Source organism: Anabrus simplex, chromosome 2, assembly GCF_040414725.1.
Source record: "Anabrus simplex isolate iqAnaSimp1 chromosome 2, ASM4041472v1, whole genome shotgun sequence".
Taxonomy (NCBI): domain Eukaryota; kingdom Metazoa; phylum Arthropoda; class Insecta; order Orthoptera; family Tettigoniidae; genus Anabrus; species Anabrus simplex.
Genome location: NC_090266.1, coordinates 168,061,542 through 168,082,453, shown reverse-complemented (window position 1 = coordinate 168,082,453; position 20,912 = coordinate 168,061,542). Strand labels below are relative to the sequence as shown.

The 20,912-nt window shown below is 37.5% G+C and overlaps 1 protein-coding gene across 1 annotated transcript in view; it reads left to right on the top strand.

Moving 5' to 3' along the window:
- LOC136863963 (ubiquitin carboxyl-terminal hydrolase MINDY-3 homolog) overlaps window positions 1-20,912 on the top strand; it is a 323,174-nt gene that overhangs the window by 273,541 nt on the left and 28,721 nt on the right. Inside the window, exon 8 of the mRNA XM_067140422.2 lies at window positions 12,694-12,853. Within this exon, the coding sequence (XP_066996523.2) occupies window positions 12,694-12,853 (160 nt within the window). The remainder of the gene's footprint in view (window positions 1-12,693; window positions 12,854-20,912) is intronic.

The window sequence follows — 20,912 nt, the reverse complement described above, 5'->3', positions numbered from 1 at the left end:
ATGTGAAAGTATACTTGGTCTTCTTGTAATACCCATTTCCAGTATTATTCCCCAAGTTTTTATTTCTGTGAGAGTAACGAGTCTCCATTGACGAGCTGTTGAATGGTGCTTCAGTTACTGAAGAGTAGACAGGAACTGATTAGGTTACCTGTTTCTTTCTTTCACAATTAAATGAAAAATTTATACTCTGAAGAATAGGTTGAAATATTGCACAGTCTCTGCATTAGTGGGATGGCATGTTGAGACCTGGTGTTTCGAGATACAGCAGGGAGGGTTCAAACTGAGTGTCACTTTCAAATGAAACTTCACTAAACCCTATATTATGAGTATAGGCATTGTCATTACAGCCTACACTGTCTTCATTTGCATAACTCTGTCACGTTTACTAATGACAGTATACCTACCATCATCATTATTAATACGTGCCCCTGATATTGCTACATCTTCATCAGACAAAATGTAGTCCTCATCAGCACAATTTACTTGGTTAAGCTGTCATTGTTCTTGAACACATCCCACATGGCTAAGGCCATTTTCCTACTCGCAACCTTGCATAGTGTACAAAACATTGGGTGCTTTCAAAATTAATACCTCCGTAAATATAGTGATTAGCGCGATAGTTGCAGTAGATTTAGAAACTACAGGCTTTGCAGATTCCGGATCTGCTTTGTGCTGCTATCCATCAGAAAGTTGAGAACAAGCAGCATATATAAAATTGCTTACATTGCATTCTTGGCAATTTTCACTAACTTGCTGAGGAATGCTTTTGCTCTCTCTGGTATTCTGAGTTAATTTGCCAGTACTAGGTACCTAATGTGACAACATGTTGTGTGATTAAGTTTTCTTTCAGTTCAGGTATCCATATCATTACCATGATAGGCCAGGAGTGAAGGTGCACACATACTTTATGGGCTTTATGAATCAGCATAACTAAAATATTGTGCAGTAAAAAGACCTTATGTGGTAAATATATCATGTAGTAAGTTTAAAATATTGTCCAATATCATACCTAATTTTATGCCATCGCCCAAGCTGTATGGAGAACAAGTTACGCTGTAAAATATTCTGCAATCTATTTAATTACTAGCGTAATTCTCGCACCCATATTTCGTTGTTGTAATGTTCAAAGAGAAAAGCATGGGAATTATGCCAGTAAATATGGTAAACCTTAATAGAGTCCAAGGATAAATTATAGGAATTGTAATGATAACTTGTGAAGAAAGATATGTGAAGTGGCAGGGAAACTTACCTGGACAGTAATAATACATCTCGGGAAGGGAGGGAAAAGGGAAATGAATAGTTTTGGGTAAATAAGGTGAACTGGTAGTTGATCCGAGAGAATCACTGGTCAGAGGAAAGAAGATTTTGAAAATATTCTGATCATAAAAGGAAATCTTTCCATTGAAATCTTGAACAACAGAGTTTGAGGAGGAGAACGATGATGGCAGTGAAATAACGCTCGAGGAAGTGGCAGGGATGGTACATACAGTACAGGGTCTTAAAGCAGCAGGAATAGAAGAAATTAGACAAAATATAATGGGAAAGTGATGTATGCAATGGCTTTATAGAGTAATGCGATTAGCATGGAATGTTAGTAAGTTACAGTCTAATCGGGTGAAAGCAGCAAGGCAATAGGGAAAATTGCAACAACTATTGGGGCATTTCATTGGTTAGTACTTTTTTTTTTTTTTTAAGTGGTATTACATCGCAGCATCACGAGAATTGCACGTCGCTTGTGGGGAATGCCCTAGCATTTTTCGAGGCTTCAGTACACTTGTCATCATATAGGCTTTTAGTACAATAGGTTCGCCACTCCCAAAGCCAGCCGAATCTTGTTGGCCGCTCCTAACATGGAGAACAGATGCTATTTAAAAAAAATAAAAATTTTTTTTTTAGCTGCTCCTCTGGAGTATGGACGCTACAGTTGATATGGGGATTCAGTGGCATTTCCTCCACTGAGGGCCCATTTCCCTTTTATAAGGACTCCTTTGCCTGTAGCCATTGGTCCTTATAGTGGGTCAGGCTATTGACCGTCGCCCAACACTCGGCATGGAGACACTGGCTGTATGGTTTATTCCATTACCATGGCAGATTTAACTGGCCAGACTTCCAGTGGGTAAAAACGTGGGCAAAAAAGAAGGAAACCCCAGGTGATGGTGCTAACTTCATTAAAAATGAACAGGAGGAAGTGATGACACACAAGCAGGATGTATTGCAGAGGTGGGGAAAATACTTTGAACAGCTTTACAATGTGCAAAATACCTCGGTACAAGGAGAAATCGAAGAACCAGACTTATTGCAGATTGAAGATAATGAAAACAAGGTGGCCCTGGCAGAGATTGAGTGGGCAATTAAAAGGATGAAACGAGGGAAGACGGTTGGAGTTGACGAGGTCAGTATAGAAATGTTAATAGCAGCAGGAGTAGTTGGTCTACAGTGGTTGTATAGACTCTTCAGAGTGATATGGAGAGAGAAAAATGTTCCAATAGAGTGGACAAAAGGGGTCATTATACCAGTTTTCAAGAAAGGAGACAGGAAGAAATGTGAAAATTACAGAGAAGTGACACTAATCCCTCATACAGCTAAGATCCTTGAAAGAATCTTGGATAAACGAATAAGAGACAGAGTAGAGAGAAAATTGGCAGAACACCAGCATGGATTCAGAAGAGGCAGGTCCATATTTGACCCAATATTTACATTGTGTCAAATGATGGAAACCCAAGATGATTGGAGTCGAAAAGAACTCCAGCCAGGGTCGGTAGGCATCTCAGGGTAAATATCGAAGTGAAATTTAATTTTTTATCCTTTTTTTAAATTCTTACGTGGATTCCAGATAATGCAGATACGCAGGTACTCATTTCTTAGATCAAAAAAAAAAAAAAAAATATTGACGTCTCCACCAAACGTTCAATAGTGATATCTGTTATCATAAATTGGGCTACCTTAACTCTAACTTACATACTATTCCAACAAACTATAAATTGTATTAAATTATACCTTATTTACTAATATTTATTCATGAAAAGGAAATATGATGGATAAATTGTAAAGTATCTGCTTGGAAATCACAAAATTAATCAATTGATTCTGATTACAGTCTTCAAATTATTTCTATATAATCATTAGTCATCATATGAATAAATATAATCGTCATTGAAATGGATAGCCGCTTCATATTTGTCTAACATTACACTAGAAAATAAAAGAAATAAGTTATTTACAAATTCGCATGAGTTAAATCCAGTTACATTAATTGTTCAGTCGTGCTCACACAAAACATTCTTCATTTTATCATAAGTTCATCTTTGATTTCAGGGACAATGACTTTCGTTGTTCATATTAAACTTTTTGTAAACTTGGCATAAAGAATAAGATCAGTTTTGTACCTATGTAGCATTCATGGACTACAACTCATTCAAAATTAAAGTATTACTAGTGATTAGCATTGCATTAAAACATTTATTATGTTTCAAAATCAAAGAAACATATCATAAATAACCAAATAACTTCACAAGTGAATTGGAAATCCAATGTATGACCTCATGAAGTTCAACTTTAAGTATAGGGAATACTATGGATGAAGATTTGAAATCACTATCAACCTTTCAATATTATTAATAAGATGTATTAATGACTATACATGCCAATAAATGCCTGCCGTACTTGGTATACTATCAAATGCAACTTATAAGTAGGTATCTAATGTTGTAATATTTATTTAAATGAATAATCATGCATATTAGGGTTTATTTTGATGATCAATTCCTGCCATATTATTCATAATTATCGTATTAAGCTGCCATTTATTATGCGATATGGATTATCTACCAACGAAAAATCTTTATTGCTTCAATAAATAGTATTGATCTGCATCTACGCCAGTATTTTATTCTTTCTCTTCTCATATTTCATTCATTTCAATTATATCCTCGCAGCATTAACATCTTTTCTCAATTCCTTCCTTCCTGTCTTCATATAACATCATCTCATATCTCTGTTTTCATATTTCACATCATATCTAACCTAACACATTTCAGTATTCACCTTATGTAACCCACATTGATGCAAAAATTCTCTTCATCTTTAAAATAAATCAATCTCCAGATCAATATTTACATTTTCAGTATCAACGTGTCTTCCGTCTATCTGTAGTCTATATCTAACCTTATCTCACTCATATATGGCAACAGGTAACCTATATTTGTTAAATACGATATCCTACATTTCCCCTAACTTCCTATGGCATTCTGTTCTTAAAATATTTTACAGATGTTATAGCATGATATACTATGACTGATATCGCAGAAATCACATTATCATATAATAGACTCTTCCCTAATTGGATATGATCTTTTTTTCTTAAGAAGACTGCCTAATTCCTTAACACGACACAGTATTGAGTCACTCACGAGAAAATAGCTTAAATTGATATGTCTCGAAGACATAAATGATGTATCACATAATCAAAATACAATCTACAATGCATGAAAACTGTGGAATTCAATTGATATTACTCTGAAACTTCTCTTATTCTCCGCCTGCCGGGATTGCGTTAATTCTGTTCAGCCATCAGTTGCATTGGTCAGTCTCGTTGTTCTACCGCAGTCATCAGGATTTCCTCGGGAATCGAGCTCTGCTTTGCTTGTCAAATCGGCTGGGTTTCCTCCGGACAGTTCCACCATATTCTTATTTACATGTCCATGACGTAGGTGTCTTGCACAATCGGGAAATACAAAATCATAGAAGAGATTAGTGAAAACATTGACAAATGCAAAGCCTTCTTGTATGATAATGGTCTTAAATATCGGCTTAGATAGATATTTATGTTTTTTTTAATTCTATGCAGGCTGCCAATATGTCTGCTTTAGCTTTACATATTTATTTCAATTGTAATTGCTAATTGTATTTGTTTAGCTAAAATTGTGTATTCTAGTTGAATCTTTCTTCTTATAAGCCAAGGCCTGTTCAATGTCCTCTTCTTATGATTTGGCTAGGTGAGCCTTGCCGTGTTTTCTTTGTTTTCAATCGAATTCTTTTAATGATGAATTATAATTATATGTATTTTACACGTATAAGCGTATATCTCTTTCTGCTTTAGTTGATACTAGCTGATGTACCCGTGCTTCGCTACGGAATTCTAAATTTTATACAGAATTCTAGGTTAGGTAGTATAAACGTTGTGAGCAAGATTGTATTAACTTGCATAGCTCTTAAAGTTGCCCTAGAAGCATGACGGGCAAGTCACCAACGTCTTTTCTCATATGAAGACTGGGTTAGGGAATTTTCATTGTAATGGTAGGCCAGCTTGCCTACCGTCAGTCACAATCAGGTTGGGGAGTTTTCATTATAATGGCAGACATTCACTCTCCGCCTGCCTTTATAGATTCTCAGAAAGACTCTCTTAGTGGTTTTCCCAGCTGAAATGAACATGGGTCATTACAATGTCAGTAGGAATGGCGCGATTAAAACAATGCCTTCATATGAAATACTCGATCAAATGGAAAACCACACATTTTCTCTCTTTTAACGAACAGTACTATGCTACCGAACTAACGGTCCAAAGCTACAGTGCTGGAATGAGCAAGACGCAGACATCCGTGATCCGTGAACAATCTTCGTCCTTTTTTCGGCGGGGGGTGGGGGGTTTCCAATAGTGGATAGTCCCAGGGCAAAAACTATGCCCGTTTACTTATCTGTTTCCTGGGAATACCCGATGAGTCGGAAAATCTCAATTCACTACACTGGCAGGGGAAAGAACTGTGACGTGGAGGTAATTTTTCCTCCAAGCCAGAGAAGAAACCACATCTTCACTGCTAATTTGGAATAAAATTAATGCAGATTTAATGAAAGTGAAGAGGAAGAAACTTTTCTTAAGAAACAGCTCTTTTCAGGGTTGAATTTTGAGTTATTTAGTGAATTGTGATACTATAATTTGGAATAGGGCTAAATTGTAATTCCAGACCAGTTCATACTACTACTCCTACTACTCCTAACTGAGCCTCTGACTTAAGTGCGCACTGCGCTTTCAAAACAGTGCGCCAGAGTAGGTATCGAATAGTTGGCATACTATGATGAACCAGTGTGTTACGTACCAGCAGTATCAGAAAATGTATGAACCAGAGGATTGGCGTGCTAAAGGAGAAATTTATCTAACTCCTCAGCTATTTCCCGCCAATATTCAGTTACGCTGTTATACTCGGTACGCAGCAGTAATCCCATCTATCGGAGTTGAATGTCAGCATAAGAGACAAAGAACATTACAACAAACAACGGTCAGTGTAATGTTATTGTTGATCTATGTTACGCGCTTTCGATATTGTAGGCCTTCACATTATTAATTGTCTTCCGGTTCTGAAATACCACTCTTATCATAGTCGGTACGGTAAAACTGAATAAAACATAAATGATCGGAAATTATATTCTCTATAACTTTTGTTATGTAGTACTTTTCCATAGGACCAAGAACATAGGTATTTAAAAATTAAATTTTAGGTGCCTTCTCCTAAACTACCATTTCACCCAGGGTGAATAACATTGTTTATAGCTTAAACTGTAGTTTCCTATTCCCCGAATCTATATACCGATTTTCATTAAATTCTGTTTACCCATTTTGTCGGGGCTCGGCGTTGATATGGACTTAGCAACAAAAAATCCTAATTCATGAATATCTGTGTTATCATAGCCGGTATGGTAAAAATGCATAAGACGTTAATGATCTGAAATTTAATTCTATATAACTTTAGTTATGTAGTATTTATCGATATGACCACTAATAATATAAATATTTTAGAATTTAAATTTAGGCCTTCCCCTAAACTACCATTTCACTCAGCGTGAATAAAATAATTTATAGCCTAGATTGTAGAGGTTCACCCCCCCCCCCGACTCTACATACCGATTTTTATTAAATTCTCTTCAGCCGTTTTCTCGTGATGCGTGTACATACATACATACAGACAGACAGAAATTACGGAAAAGTAAAAATTGCATTTTCTTGTTACTGTGGACATGATCGATACAGAAATACCATTCTTTTCAAATTCTGAGCAATGTACAGACAAAACTCTTATTTTATATATATAGGTTATAACCTTGATGTATTTGCTTCCGAATTGCTCTTCTTGCAGCTAACTTGGGTGCGCTTTTTCTTTCAATGTGCATTCAATTCGATTTTATTTTTCCAAGTGTTGGCATTAACAATTCAACCATTACTTTGTCTCGCTCACAGCCACTAGGATTCTGATCGTAACTGTTCCGTGCAATTAAATATTTCCTCGATGTTTTAACATCTTATGCGTACTATTTAATTTCATTAGCGGTAATTGCATGCAGCTCGACTCCCCGTAATTGCTCTCAGAACAATGAAACAGCACAGTAGTAACGTTTCTAGATATTGAAAAGCCATATGACAATGTTCCAAGGAATTTGGTATGGAAAACATTGATAGAGGCACAGATTGGGAATGAAACAATGCAGATGGTAATAGCATTGTATCAAAATTGCAAAGGCTGTGTTAGCACCAAAGTAACTGAATGGTCCAGAGTTGAGGCAGGCTTAAGACAGGGAAGTGTATTGTCTCCCTTACTCTTCATTACCATCTTAGATAGAATTCTACATAATGTCAAGGAGACGATGGGTGAGCAAGTAAAGTCTGTGCTCTTTGCTTATGACATTGTGTTGTATTTGTGTAGTAGATCTACAAGAGTACTGAAGGCAAATATGTTATCCATATGGAAGGATTATGGGATTACTGTCAAGTTATTGCAGACAGTCCAAGCAAGACATTTATGTTAACAATTGCACCTCCATGAGAATTGTTAGAAGATTGAGTTCTTAGTTCAGCGTAGTTGCAGGGATTAGACAAGACTGTGTTCTATCACTTTTGTCATTCATAGCCTACTTTTATCATTTATTGAAATGTGTAAAACAGCAGGGAGTGATTCAGTTAGGTGGAAATATAGTTAGCAGTTTGGCCTATCCAGATGACTTTGTCTTCAAAGCAGACTGTGCTGAAAGCCTGCATTCTGATATCTTGGAAATCGGAAATAGGTGCAGTGGGAATGGTATTAAAATAAGCATTACTGTGACTGAAGTGATGTCAGTAGGGGAAAAAACCAAAGATAATTCAATGTCAGGTTGGGAATACAAAACTAGAGCAGGTAGATCATTTTGAGTATGTAGGATGTATATTCTCCCAGGATTGTAGTGTAGTAAGTTGAAATGAATAAAGCTGTAGCTAAGATAATGAGCTCGCAGTTGCAATCAGTTGTGTTCTGAAAGAAAAAAGTCAGCTGCTGGGCGAAACTGTCTTTACCCCGGTCTATCTTCAGGCACTCATTGCTGTGTGGGAGTGAAAGTTGGATTAGCAGCCTTTTGGAAGTTGCAAGGGTGGCATTCTAGATGATTGACTGATATGGCCTTGCAATAATACTTAAAATGGCTAAGCTGTGTTGATACTGCTACACGGCTGAAAAACAATGGGAAACTACAGCCGTAACTAACTCCCGATGACGTGCAGCTCTCTCTGTATGAATGATGTACTGTTGATGACTTCCTCCTGGGTACAATATTCTACAGGTAAAATAGTGCCTCTTCTGATCTCTGGGTGGTGACTAAATGAAGGGGGGGGGGCAGTCATCAGGAAGATGGATACTGATATTCTGGGAGTCGGAGTGTGGAATGTTGGAAGTTTTAATCGTTATAAGTTAGAGAATCTGAAGAGGGAAATGGATCGACTAAAATTAGATATAGTTGGTATAAGTGAAATACAGTATCAAGAAGTGCATTGGTCAGGCGACTGCAGAATTATCAACACAAAATCAAACATGGGAAATGCTGGAGTTGTTTCAATATTGTACCAGGAAATTATTTGATAATAAGGCACGACTAGATATTTCGGAGAGTAATGATATCTTATCACAGGGCACACTGGGTGTAGACCTGGAGTGGGGTATGGAGAGAGGTCCTGACTACACTGAGTTCCAAATTCTTTAAACTGAATTTATTCACATAAGGTTCACCTCACAATTGTGCTGGTTACAGTGAAATTGTTTCCATAGATCCTCTTTGATGGACAGCGACCCAACCTTGGAAATACGATGCCTTGTGTGCAGCAACCAAACAGTGGAACCATGGTACCTTGTAGGCAGCAATGGGTCGTCGTTGATTCATGAAGGTCCTGGCATGGGGCAACCGATCACTGATTATGTTACGCAAGTGCCCACATTTAACTGTCCGCTGAATATCAGAATGATTCACATAAACCACAGAACTGTATGAATTGTAATCGTTGTCTTGGTACTGTTTTTGAACCCAAAACGTAAAATTTAAAAAATTAGTTGCACTTGGGAAACTTGTGGTGGCTTTCCACACAGGAAAAAATAAGTTTGACTTCTATCACTTGCATAAAGTTTTTCTACCAAATTAAAATTTGCACTCTTCATTGGAACTCATCGCAACACAGTTTATTCCTGTTCATGTCGAGAAATAGAACGTTTGATGGAATAACTGGACTCTTTAAGAAAACTGAATGTTTATAGCAACCTACTAAAACCACATTTCACTTGGAAATTTTGCTTGCATTTTACACAAATGTATATGAGTGCACTTGTGTTTATTTATGTAGAGTAAATCACTTGGAAAAATCACTGGCGTTCCTAACTACTGCATTCTATGCGAAGCATTTATTATTATTATTATTATTATTATTATTATTATTATTATTATTATTATTATTATTATTATTATTATTATTATTATTATTATTATTATTATTATTATTATTATTATTGTTGTTATTGTTGTGAAAAGTCTGTGCACAGGAAAAAACCTATCACTTTCAACTCTGCATTTGATATAATGTCTAAATGAATTATTAAACACTTGTTGTACAGAAAGTAAAGTTTCTGAATATTCTGTTATTCACATCGTAATGTTAAAGTTTAAGTTGCATTCACTTGGAAAAATCACTATCCTGGCTTCTAGCATACAGGTAATTGTTAGTTTATTTTATGTTTAGTTTATAAGTCTTAGAATAATTTTCTTCAATGAGGTTCTACTTACTGAAACTTTATGAGTACCATAACGCCGGAATTATTCAATTTTCCACAACTCGCATGTCACTTAGACGTAATCTCGCCCTGCAGGTCGACTTCGTACCATGCGGCGAACCAATTAAACACTGAAGTGGGTAGAAAGTGCAGGGCAACTAAGGAAGAATGGCTGGAAGAAAAGTGCATGGTTGTTGAAGGTTGTATAGTCCTACAAAATGTAGATGCCGCATACAGGGAAATCAAGGAAACCTTTGGAAAAAGGAAAATTAGATGTTTGAATATTAGTTCAGATGGAAAACAACTCCTAGAGAAAGAAGAAAAGGTAAAAATATGGTAGGAACATATCAATCAGTTGTATCAGTGTAAAGGTGATGATGATACGGTTCTGGAACAAATAGAAGCTGTTGATGCTGATGAAATGAGAGACTCAATTTTGAGGCCAAAATTAAACAGAGCTTTGAGAGACCTAAGTAGAAACAAGGTACCTGGAATTGATGACATTCCTTCAGAATTAACGACTGACTTAGGAGGAATCAGCATGATGAGATTATTAAATTTATTGTGTGAGATGGCCGAGTCATTGGGGGCATGCAGCTGTGAGCTTGCATTCGGGAAGTAGTGGGTTCGAACCCCACTGGCGCCAGCCCTAAAGAGGGTTTTCCATGGTTTCCCATTTTCACACCAGGCCTTAATATGGCCATGGCCACTTCCTTCCCATTCCTAGGCCTTTCCTATCCCAGCATCGCCATAAGACCTATCTGTGTCGGTGCAATGTAAAGCAAATTGTAAAAAATAAAAATAAAACTGTGTGTAAGATATATGATACAGGAGAAGTACCATGTGATTTTCAGCAGAATGATGTTATACCTACTTCGAAGAATGCTGGTGCTGACAAGTGTGAAAACTACCGCACCATTAGTTTAGTATCTCATGCCTGCAAAATTTTAATGCATATTATTTATGGAAGAATGGAGAAAAAATTCGAAACTGTTGGGAGAAGATCAATTTGGCTTCAGAAGAAATGTAAGAACATGTGAAACCATCCTGACTTTACATCTGATCTTAGAGGACCGAATTAAGGAAGATGAACCCACGTACATGGTGTTCGTAGATCTAGAAAAGGCATTCGATAATGTTGATTGGATCAAGCTATTTAAGATTCTGAAGGTGATTGAGATCAGATACCGAGAACGAAGAATTATCTACAATCTGTATAAAAATCATTCTGCAGTGATAAGAATAAAGTGTTCTCAGTGATAAGAATAAGAGTTTTAAAAAAGAAGCAGCAATCCAGAATGGAGTGCAGCAAGGCTGCAGTTTGTACCCACTCCTTTTCAATGTTTGCATAGAACAGGCAGTAAAGGGAATCGAAGGGGGAATTTGGAAAGGGAATCGCAATTCAACAAGAGGATATCAAAACCCTGAGATTTGCTGATGTTACTTTATCTGAGACTGCAGATGATCTGGAGAAAATGCTCAATATTATGGACAGTCATGGGGATGGAGTTCAAGATGAAAGTAAATAAGTCCAAAACAAAAGTAATGGAATGCAGTCAAACAAAGTCAGGTGATGCAGTAAATTATTAGATTAGGAAATGAAGTCTTACATGATGTAGGTGAATATTTTTACTTGTGTAGTAAAACTGACAATGGTACAAGTAAGGAGGACATAAAATGTAGACTAGCACAAGCAAGGATGTTCTTTCATAAGAAAACAAATATACTCACTTCGAACGTTGATAGAGGAATTAGAAAGATGTTTTTGACGACTGTCGTCTGGAGCTTGGCATTGTATGGAGTTGAAACATGGATTATAGCTGCCTCAGAAAGATGGAGAATAGAAGCTTCTGAAATGTGGAGTTACAGAAGAATGCTGAAAGTGAGATGGATAGACCAAATCATGAATGAAGTGATACTGAATTGAATTGGTGAGACGAGATAGATTTGGCTAAATTTGACGAGAAGTGACAGAATGATAGGACACATCTTAAGACACCCATGACTTGTTCGGTTGTTTTTTTTTAGGTAAGTGTATACAGTAAGATCAGTAGGAGTAGATCAAGATATGAATATGACAAGCGGATATAGTAGTTACGTAGAAATGAAAAGATTGGCACAGGATAAATGGCATTGAGAACTGTCTGTTTACTGATGACTCAAACAACAGCAGGAGTAAGGGGCATGCATGTAGCAAGAATTATTTTTGAACAAACAGGTGGGAACCATGGCAGGAAGATACTCAGAATGAGGAGAAAAAGGCTAAATTAGGAATGAACTCGATGGATGAAGCTGTATGCTTAAATTGGCTTCTGTGGTATTGTCAATAAGGTGATTAGGTTACTTAGGAGAATAGTGGACTCAGTCATGGAGGGGTAAGTAGAGGGAAATCAAGGTGACAATGGTTACTTAATTTTTAACTATTTAAAGATATGAGGCATAAAATGAAATGAGGTTACAGGGCTGGTTAGAAATAAAGGTTTTTTGGGGGTGTTTAGTTAATTTACAGAAGCTTGCGACTGAATGCTGAAAGGCATAATAGTCCATAATGAATATGTAGATATATGTAGATGTTATTATTATGTTGCTCTTCATTTTTAGTTGTAGATATTTGTATAATACCTTGAAGAAATTTCTCTTTCAGTGTGGATATCATGTCTAAGAAATTAGACCCAGAAAACCTGGGAATTGTTCTCCTGAATGCATTCATGGATGAATTCTTCCCTGATGAAAAGTCCTCTCTTCCGGATAGCTTTGGTTTGTTTCATTACAATGGACTCCCAAGATCCTGTCCAGATGGAAAGGTAGGTCACCAGTTTCATTGCATTCATTTCTCTATAATAATTTTTATCTCATCGTGAAAACTCCATTCAGTCTTTTTTTTAAACACCCTCTCTAAAACAAATTATAAGTGCTTGAAAGATATTGAAGCATCAGTAAGTTACATTGCAAATTAAGAAAATTTGTTACTATGAAGGGTATGACAAATTAAGCTCAAATCATGTAATAAGCAAAGAAAAAATTTGTTGCTGAAACAAATCACTACTTCCTAGAAAGCCACACCGCTTAACAAGATGTAAGGAACTCCTTTCAGTCATTTTTATTATCAAATGACAGGAAATTGAGTGCAGACAAGTAAAGAGGAGAAAAACCCACACAATTGCGGTCTGTAATCTGCATGCAACAACTCTCTTACATTACAGATATTTCAATTCCAAGACAGCATGAGAGAATGTTTATAGAACCTATCATTCTACGATGTGATTTTATTTGACGTAAATAAATATCACACGAGAACACGTTCACTTCCTTGTATAAATTACTTTATTTACACTGTACGTCACAACACACAACTATATACAGTAGCAAATGACACTATATACAACACTCAATAGCGGAGTACCCTGAAGTCGATTCTGACAAGTACAGATATCAACAACACTGACGCGCGCACTATAACATACTCTCTCTTGAATTCCCTGCCTGACTCACTCACTCACTCACTCGAGTCCATGATCTGACTCCACCTCGGAGCCCAACAGTCACTCCCAGTCCATCACTTGCCTGAGTCCCAAGAACCAAGATCTGCGAGCTTAGAACTAGGAACTGACTTCACTGACTGACAGCTCAATATTTATACTACTCGAGCAACCATCTAGAATGATCGACTTCTGGAAGAATTCTTACAACACTCTAATGGAACACACTCGAAACATCGATCGACCAGCTAGTCGAATGGGTACTCGAATGTTCTTTCAATATTTAAAAATGTACATGGAAATATCTACAACATTCGTAATGTCTCTACATGTATCTGGATAATAAAACCTCACAGTAAGTTTCCAGAACACTTCATATACACCAAATTATAGCAAACATTATGGAATTTTCTACCGCTTTCGACCATATGGATTTTGAGGTTAAACAATACGTATTTGAGGTTTTCCAATATTATACTACATATCTACAGAGGAGTCATGTTTAACACTTAATAAAAGATAATTTAGCATTAAATAAACTATAATTAAAATATATTAAACATAATAGTTGAAGGTTTTACACGAATTACGATGTTGTACCTACGACAATTCATCATCATCATCATTTCCCTTTATCCAGCTGTAGCCGGGTAGGGGCAAATATGGTTCCTCTCCACTTTCTTCGGTCTTTCCACCACTCCTCCTCCAACACTGTGTCCCAGTCCAGGTTTCTTTCTATAATGCTGCGTTGGATGGTATCCTTCCATCTCAATTGTGGTCGTCCACGGCCTCTCCTTCCTTGGATTTGCATTTCCATCACCTTTTTTGGCATTCTTTCATCGCTCATTCGCTTTATGTGCCCAAACCATCTTAGTTGGCTCTTCTCTATTCTATCATTCATTTTTTCCACTCCAATTTCTTCCCAGATTTTCTCATTCCTTATTTTGTCTCTTCTACTCTTCTGTATCATACTCCTCAAGAACTTCATTTCGGCTGCCTGTATTCGACTCTCATCCTTCTTTGTCATTGTCCAAGTTTCTGCTCCGTAAGTTGTTATGGGTACGTAATACATCTTGTACATAGTATCCTTTGCTTCCGCTGGCACATCTTTGTCCCATAACATGTTTCTTACACTATGATAGAAACAACTTCCAGTTTGAATCCTTTTACTAATCTCAGCATCCAGTCGAGCATTCTCCATTAATTCACTCCCCAGGTATTTAAACGTTTCCACTACTTCCAGGGGCGTGTCTGCAAGTCTAATCTGACCTTTCCCTTCTTTCTCCCCTCTAGTCATAACAAGAGTTTTACTCTTTTCTACACTTATTTTCAATCCACATTCTTCGATCTTCCCATTCACCACATTCAACTGTTCTTGAACCTTCCTGTAGTCTTCTCCCCAAATCACAATATCATCTGCAAATAACATCATGTTCATTTCTCTTCCTCCATATACTGCTGTTGCTGTTCTCATGATGTCATCCATTACTATTGTAAACAGGATTGGTGATAGAACACTTCCCTGTCTCAGCCCACTTGTTATTTTGAACCAACTTGTCCTGCCAACTTGTGTTTGCTCACAACTACAACATTCCTTATACAATGCCATGATCATTTTTATTAATCCCTGTCCAATTCCTTTTTGCACCAGACTGTCCCAAACTTTCGTCTTAGGGACACTGTCATATGCCTTTTCAATGTCAATGAATGTCATCACCATATCATTCCGGTACTCCCAATGCTTTTCCATTAGTTGTCTCATAATGAAAATGGGCTCTATTGTTGACCTTCCACTTCTGAAACCAAACTGATTTTCCTGTATCTGATTCTCAACCCTCAACCTTATTCTACTTTCCAGTATCCTTTCCATTATCTTAGCTACATGGGATATTAGAGTAATTCCCCTGTAGTTCCTCAAAACTTTCTTATCACCTTTCTTGAAAATTGGGATGATTATTCCTTTTTGCCAATCCTCAGGGACCTCCTTATTCTCCCAGACATTCCTGAGAACCCGATATGTCCACTGCAGGCCTACAGCTCCAGCTGCCTTTATCATCTCCACTGAATCAATCAATCAATCAATACTGATCTGCATTTAGGGCAGTCGCCCAGGTGGCAGATTCCCTATCTGTTGCTTTCCTAGCCTTTTCCGAAATGATTTCAAAGAAATTGGAAATGTATTGAACATCTCCCTTGGTAAGTTATTCCAATCCCTAACTCCCCTTCCTATAAATGAATATTTGCCCCAGTTTTTCCTCTTGAATTCCAACTTTATCTTCATATTGTGATCTTACCTACTTTTATAAACGCCATTCAAACTTATTCGTCTACTAATGTCATTCCACGCCATCTCTCCGCTGACAGCTCGGAACATACCACTTAGTCGAGCAGCTCTTCTTCTTTCTCTCAATTCTTCCTAACCCAAACATTGCAACATTTTTGTAACGCTACTCTTTTGTCGGAAATCACTCAGAACAAATCGAGCTGCTTTTCTTTGGATTTTTTCCAGTTCTTGAATCAGGTAATCCTGGTGAGGGTCCCATACACTGGAACCATATTCTAGTTGGGGTCTTACCAGAGACTTATATGCACTCTCCTTTACATCCTTACTACAACCCCTAAACACCCTCATAACCATGTGCAGAGATCGGTACCCTGTATTTACAATCCCATTTATGTGATTACCCCAGTGAAGATCTTTCCTTATATTAACATCTAGATACTTACAATGATCCCCAAAAGGAACTTTCACCCCATCAACGCAGTAATTAAAACTGAGAGGACTTTTCCTATTTGTGAAACTCACAACCTGACTTTTAACCCCGTTTATCAACATACCATTGCCTGCTGTCCATCTCACAACATTTTCGAGGTCACGTTGCAGTTGCTCACAATCTTGTAACTTATTTATCACTCTATAGAGAATAACATCATCCGCAAAAAGCCTTACCTCTGATTCCACTCCTTTACTCATATCATTTATATATATAACAAAACATAAAGGTCTGATAACACTGCCCTGAGGAACTCCCCTCTCAACTATTACAGGGTCAGACAAAGCTTCACCTACTCTAACTATCAGAGATCTATTTTCTAGAAATATAGCAACCCATTCAGTCACTCTTTTGTCTAGTCCAATTGCACTCACTTTTGCCAGTACTTTCCCATGATCTACCCTATCAAATGCTTTAGACAGATCAATCGCGATACAGTCCATTTGACCTCCATGAACCCAAGATATCTGCTATATCTTGCTGGAATCCTGCAATTTCACAAACATGTCTAATGTAATCAGAAAGAATACCTTCCCAAAGCTTACATACAATGCATGTCAAACTTACTGGCCTGTAATTTTCAGCTTTATGTCTATCACCCTTTCCTTTATACACAGGGGCTACTATAGCAACTCTCCATTCATCTGGTATAGCTCCTTCGACCAAACAATAATCAAATAAGTACTTCAGATATGGTACTATATCCCAGCCCATTGTCTTTAGTATATCCCCAGAAATCTGATCAATTCCAGCCGCTTTTCTAGTTTTCAACTTTTGTATCTTATTGTAAATGTCATTGTTATCATATGTAAATTTTATTACTTCTTTGGCCTTAGTCTCCTCCTCTATCTCGACATTATCCTTGAAACCAACAATCTTTACATACTGCTGACTGAATACTTCTCCCTTTTGAAGATCTTCACATACACACTCCCCTTGTTCATTAATTATTCCTGGAATGTCCTTCTTGGAACCTGTTTCTGCCTTAAAATACCTATACATACCCTTCCATTTTTCACTAAAATTTGTATGACTGCCAATTATGCTTGCCATCATGTTATCCTTAGCTGCCTTCTTTGCTAGATTCAATTTTCTAGTAAGTTCCTTCAATTTCTCCTTACTTCCACAGCCGTTTCTAACTCTTATTTCTTTCCAGTCTGCACCTCCTTCTTAGTCTCTTTATTTCTCTATTATAATAAGGTGGGTCTTTACCATTCCTTACCACCCTTAAAGGTACAAACCTGTTTTCGCATTCCTCAACAATTTCTTTAAACCCATCCCAGAGTCTGTTTACATTTTTATTTACCGTTTTCCACCGATCACAGTTACTTTTTAGAAACTGCCTCATGCCTGCTTTGAAATTTCATCTATTCCAGCAGTTTTTCCATTCTTCATCTTTCTTTCTTCATTGTAATTTCTTTATCCATTTCTTCATCAACTAATTGCCTTTCCTGGTCGTCCATTGAATGACTGTCATCTGTTCTTATGTTCAGCAGCTTCTGAAAATACTCTCTCCATCTTTTTCTTATTTCGTCTTGCTTTGTTAAAATTACGCCACTTTCATCCTTCACAAATCTGGTGTTGACTTGATCTCTCTTTTTGTTTCTTAAGAAATAATACAGTAATTTCTTGCTGCTCTGCGTATCATCTCTCAATTTCTGTGTGAATAAAGCCCAGCTCTTCCTCTTTTCTTTCTCCACTACTTTCTTGGCCAAATTCTTCGCCTCCACATATTTTCTTCTACTTTCTTCAGTCTTAGATGTTTTCCATGCTTTTCATGCCATTTTCTTTTCCTTCACTTTAATCTTTACCCTATTATTCCACCAGTGTGTTTCTTTGTCTTTCACATTTCCTGATGTTCTACCACACACCTTTTCTGCACATCCGACCAGTGCTTCCTTAAATCTTTCCCATTCCTCTTCAACATTCCCCACCTCTGTCCTGGGTACCAAGGGTATTATTTCCCTTTGAAATTCTTCTTGTATGCTTTTCTCCTTCAACATCCATACTTTAATTCTTTTCTCTCTTCTTAATTGGGGTTTTTCAATCTTTCCAACTTTCAATTTTCCTATCACAACACTATGATCTCCACCAAAGGCTTCTTCAGGCATGGCTGTTACATCTACAAGGTTCTTCCGGTGTTCTTTCTCTATGATTATGTAATCAATCATGGTCTTTGTTCGTCTGTCTCCGCAACCATACCTTGTAATCTTCTGACTGTTCTTCTTCCTAAACCAGGTGTTTCCAACAATCATTTGATTCCTCATACAAAAATCCACCAACAACTCGCCTTCTGGATTTACATTTCCATATCGAAAGGGCCCTACAACATCTTCCTTTCCTTGTCTTTCCATTCCAACTTGTGCATTTAGATCTCCCATCGATAGTACTTCCTTATCTTCTATCTGTCTCTCCACTTCCTCTAAGAAGTCCTCTAGATGTTCATCTATGCAACCAGTTTGTGGGGCATACAACTGAAATAGATCTTTCACGCCATTTTCAAACTGGAGTCTCATCATCATCATCCTATCGCTGATGTACTTCGTATATTCCACATATTCTTGGATTTCTCTTCTAAGTATGATGACCACTCCATTTTTTGCTTCAGGTCCTCCGCTGTAATACAGCCTGTATCCTTCTCTCAGAGGGATCTCCCGTGTACCCCTCTTCTTGGTCTTGCACAGTCCAAGTATTGCTATATCTTTCTCTATCATGAAGTCAACCAGTTCTTCTGTCTTTCCCGTCAGTGTCAGTACATTTACTGTTGCAATTTTGATGTAGTTTGGTGCTGGTTGCCCATTTTTCACAGTTCCCCCAGCACCTGAAGAGCTGCGCGTCGCTTTTAGCAGGGGACGCCCTAACCTTTTCCGAGGCACCATATCTTCTTTGTCCATATAGGCTAATGTTACGATGGGGTCGCCACACCCAAAGGCATTTTATACCTACTGCCAGGTTCAAAATTAAGCCGCCCCTAACATGGAGACAGGCGCCTTTCGTAGCTGCTCCTCTGGAGTACAGAGGCTACGGGTTTGCCCCTTCCGCCATCTCCACCGTACCTAAGTTCATCTTCTCCGACGTAAATACCGTTGAGGACTTCACCCAGGGCAAGACCCGCCATATTTATGACCCCTGGAGAGAGGTTGTCCCGACGCAAAATCGGGAGGTTGTGGGTTCGGATCCCACTGGTGTCCAGCTGGCCATTTTTGTTCTGTACTTAACATCTCTTCAACACGTACTACATGTACGTAACACGACCTAATACGTTGAAAGTCTGTTTCGATTACAATGCGGTCGTGAAAAATTCAATATTCAATATTGTCATTACCGATGAAACTGCATTCTTTGTTTAATTTTTTTAAATGTTGAGTCCAAATGGACATGGTTTTAAAGGAGAGAATTGCCAGCTGGGAAATATACTGTGTTGCTATGCAGTGCACACTGCACGCGGAAGCAAGAGACTTCCTTCCCCTCTCATAGGAAAGTTCGAAAAGCCATGATGTTTTAAGGGCGTCGGGCACTTTCCATGTCAGTACAAGGCATCTAAAAATGCAGACAGTACAGTAATCCAAAAGATAAACATTTGCACAGGGGACCCAGCATAATTTTTCCTCGTCTTTGAATCGTGTTTTTCTTCCTTTCGTTACGTGAGGTTATGTTTGTCATTGTTTTATACAAGAGCATTATTTGAATAATGTAAATGCACCTTGTTGGATAAATTTCTTAACACTTTCAACTACCATATTTTAACATGATCCTGGCTGTGAACTGGGTCTTTTTGCTAATTTTTAACACGTTATTATGGATCAGCGAAACATATTACATGCCTGATTTTTGTACCGTATGAAGGTGTCAACCATCCAAAATGAAGATGTTAATCAACAAGTGAATATCTGAAGTAATTTAATTATACTAGTCTTATGAAAAACATGAAAAAAATAGTACAGAATTTTTTTTTACATTGAGGTTATACCAATAAGCTTGCTCAAACAATAAAAAATAATCATTTAATGCGACTACTTAGGCCACAAATAAACACAAATGCAGTGGAGTAACATATTTACCTATTTAGGAATAGTTTTTTTTTTTAAATGGTAGTCCTGAAAACATTGGACTATACACAGTCCTACTTTGCACTCCTTGCATCACCATCTATTCTCTTTTCTGAAGCGCTTACCACTTTCCTTCTTGCCCCTGTCTGAGCATACCTTGCAATAATGAGTAGCATTCACTTTATTGGTCGTTGGAGGAACCTTTTCTGGAAAATGGCGAGCAAAAGTCCTGTCAACACTGGGGGAGGGAGTAGGTTCCAGTCTTGAGATGTCTCCTTCTCCTTTAGCTGCTAACCGCGAACTGATCACTCTCATGTAATCCACAAGAGATATCTTTGATTTTGAGATCTCTTTATATAGAATGAAACCATTCACAACAGACATAAGGAACAAATGGGAAAAGAGCTTTTTCCACCATTTCATTGTCTTCCATGCAAATAGGTAATAACTGTTTAGTTGATCTCCTCTATCAACACCAGTTTTATTTATATTGTAATCGATGACTACGTCAGGCTTTAGTTTCTGTACGACACCACCCTTAGATCTTCCAGAAACAAGTGT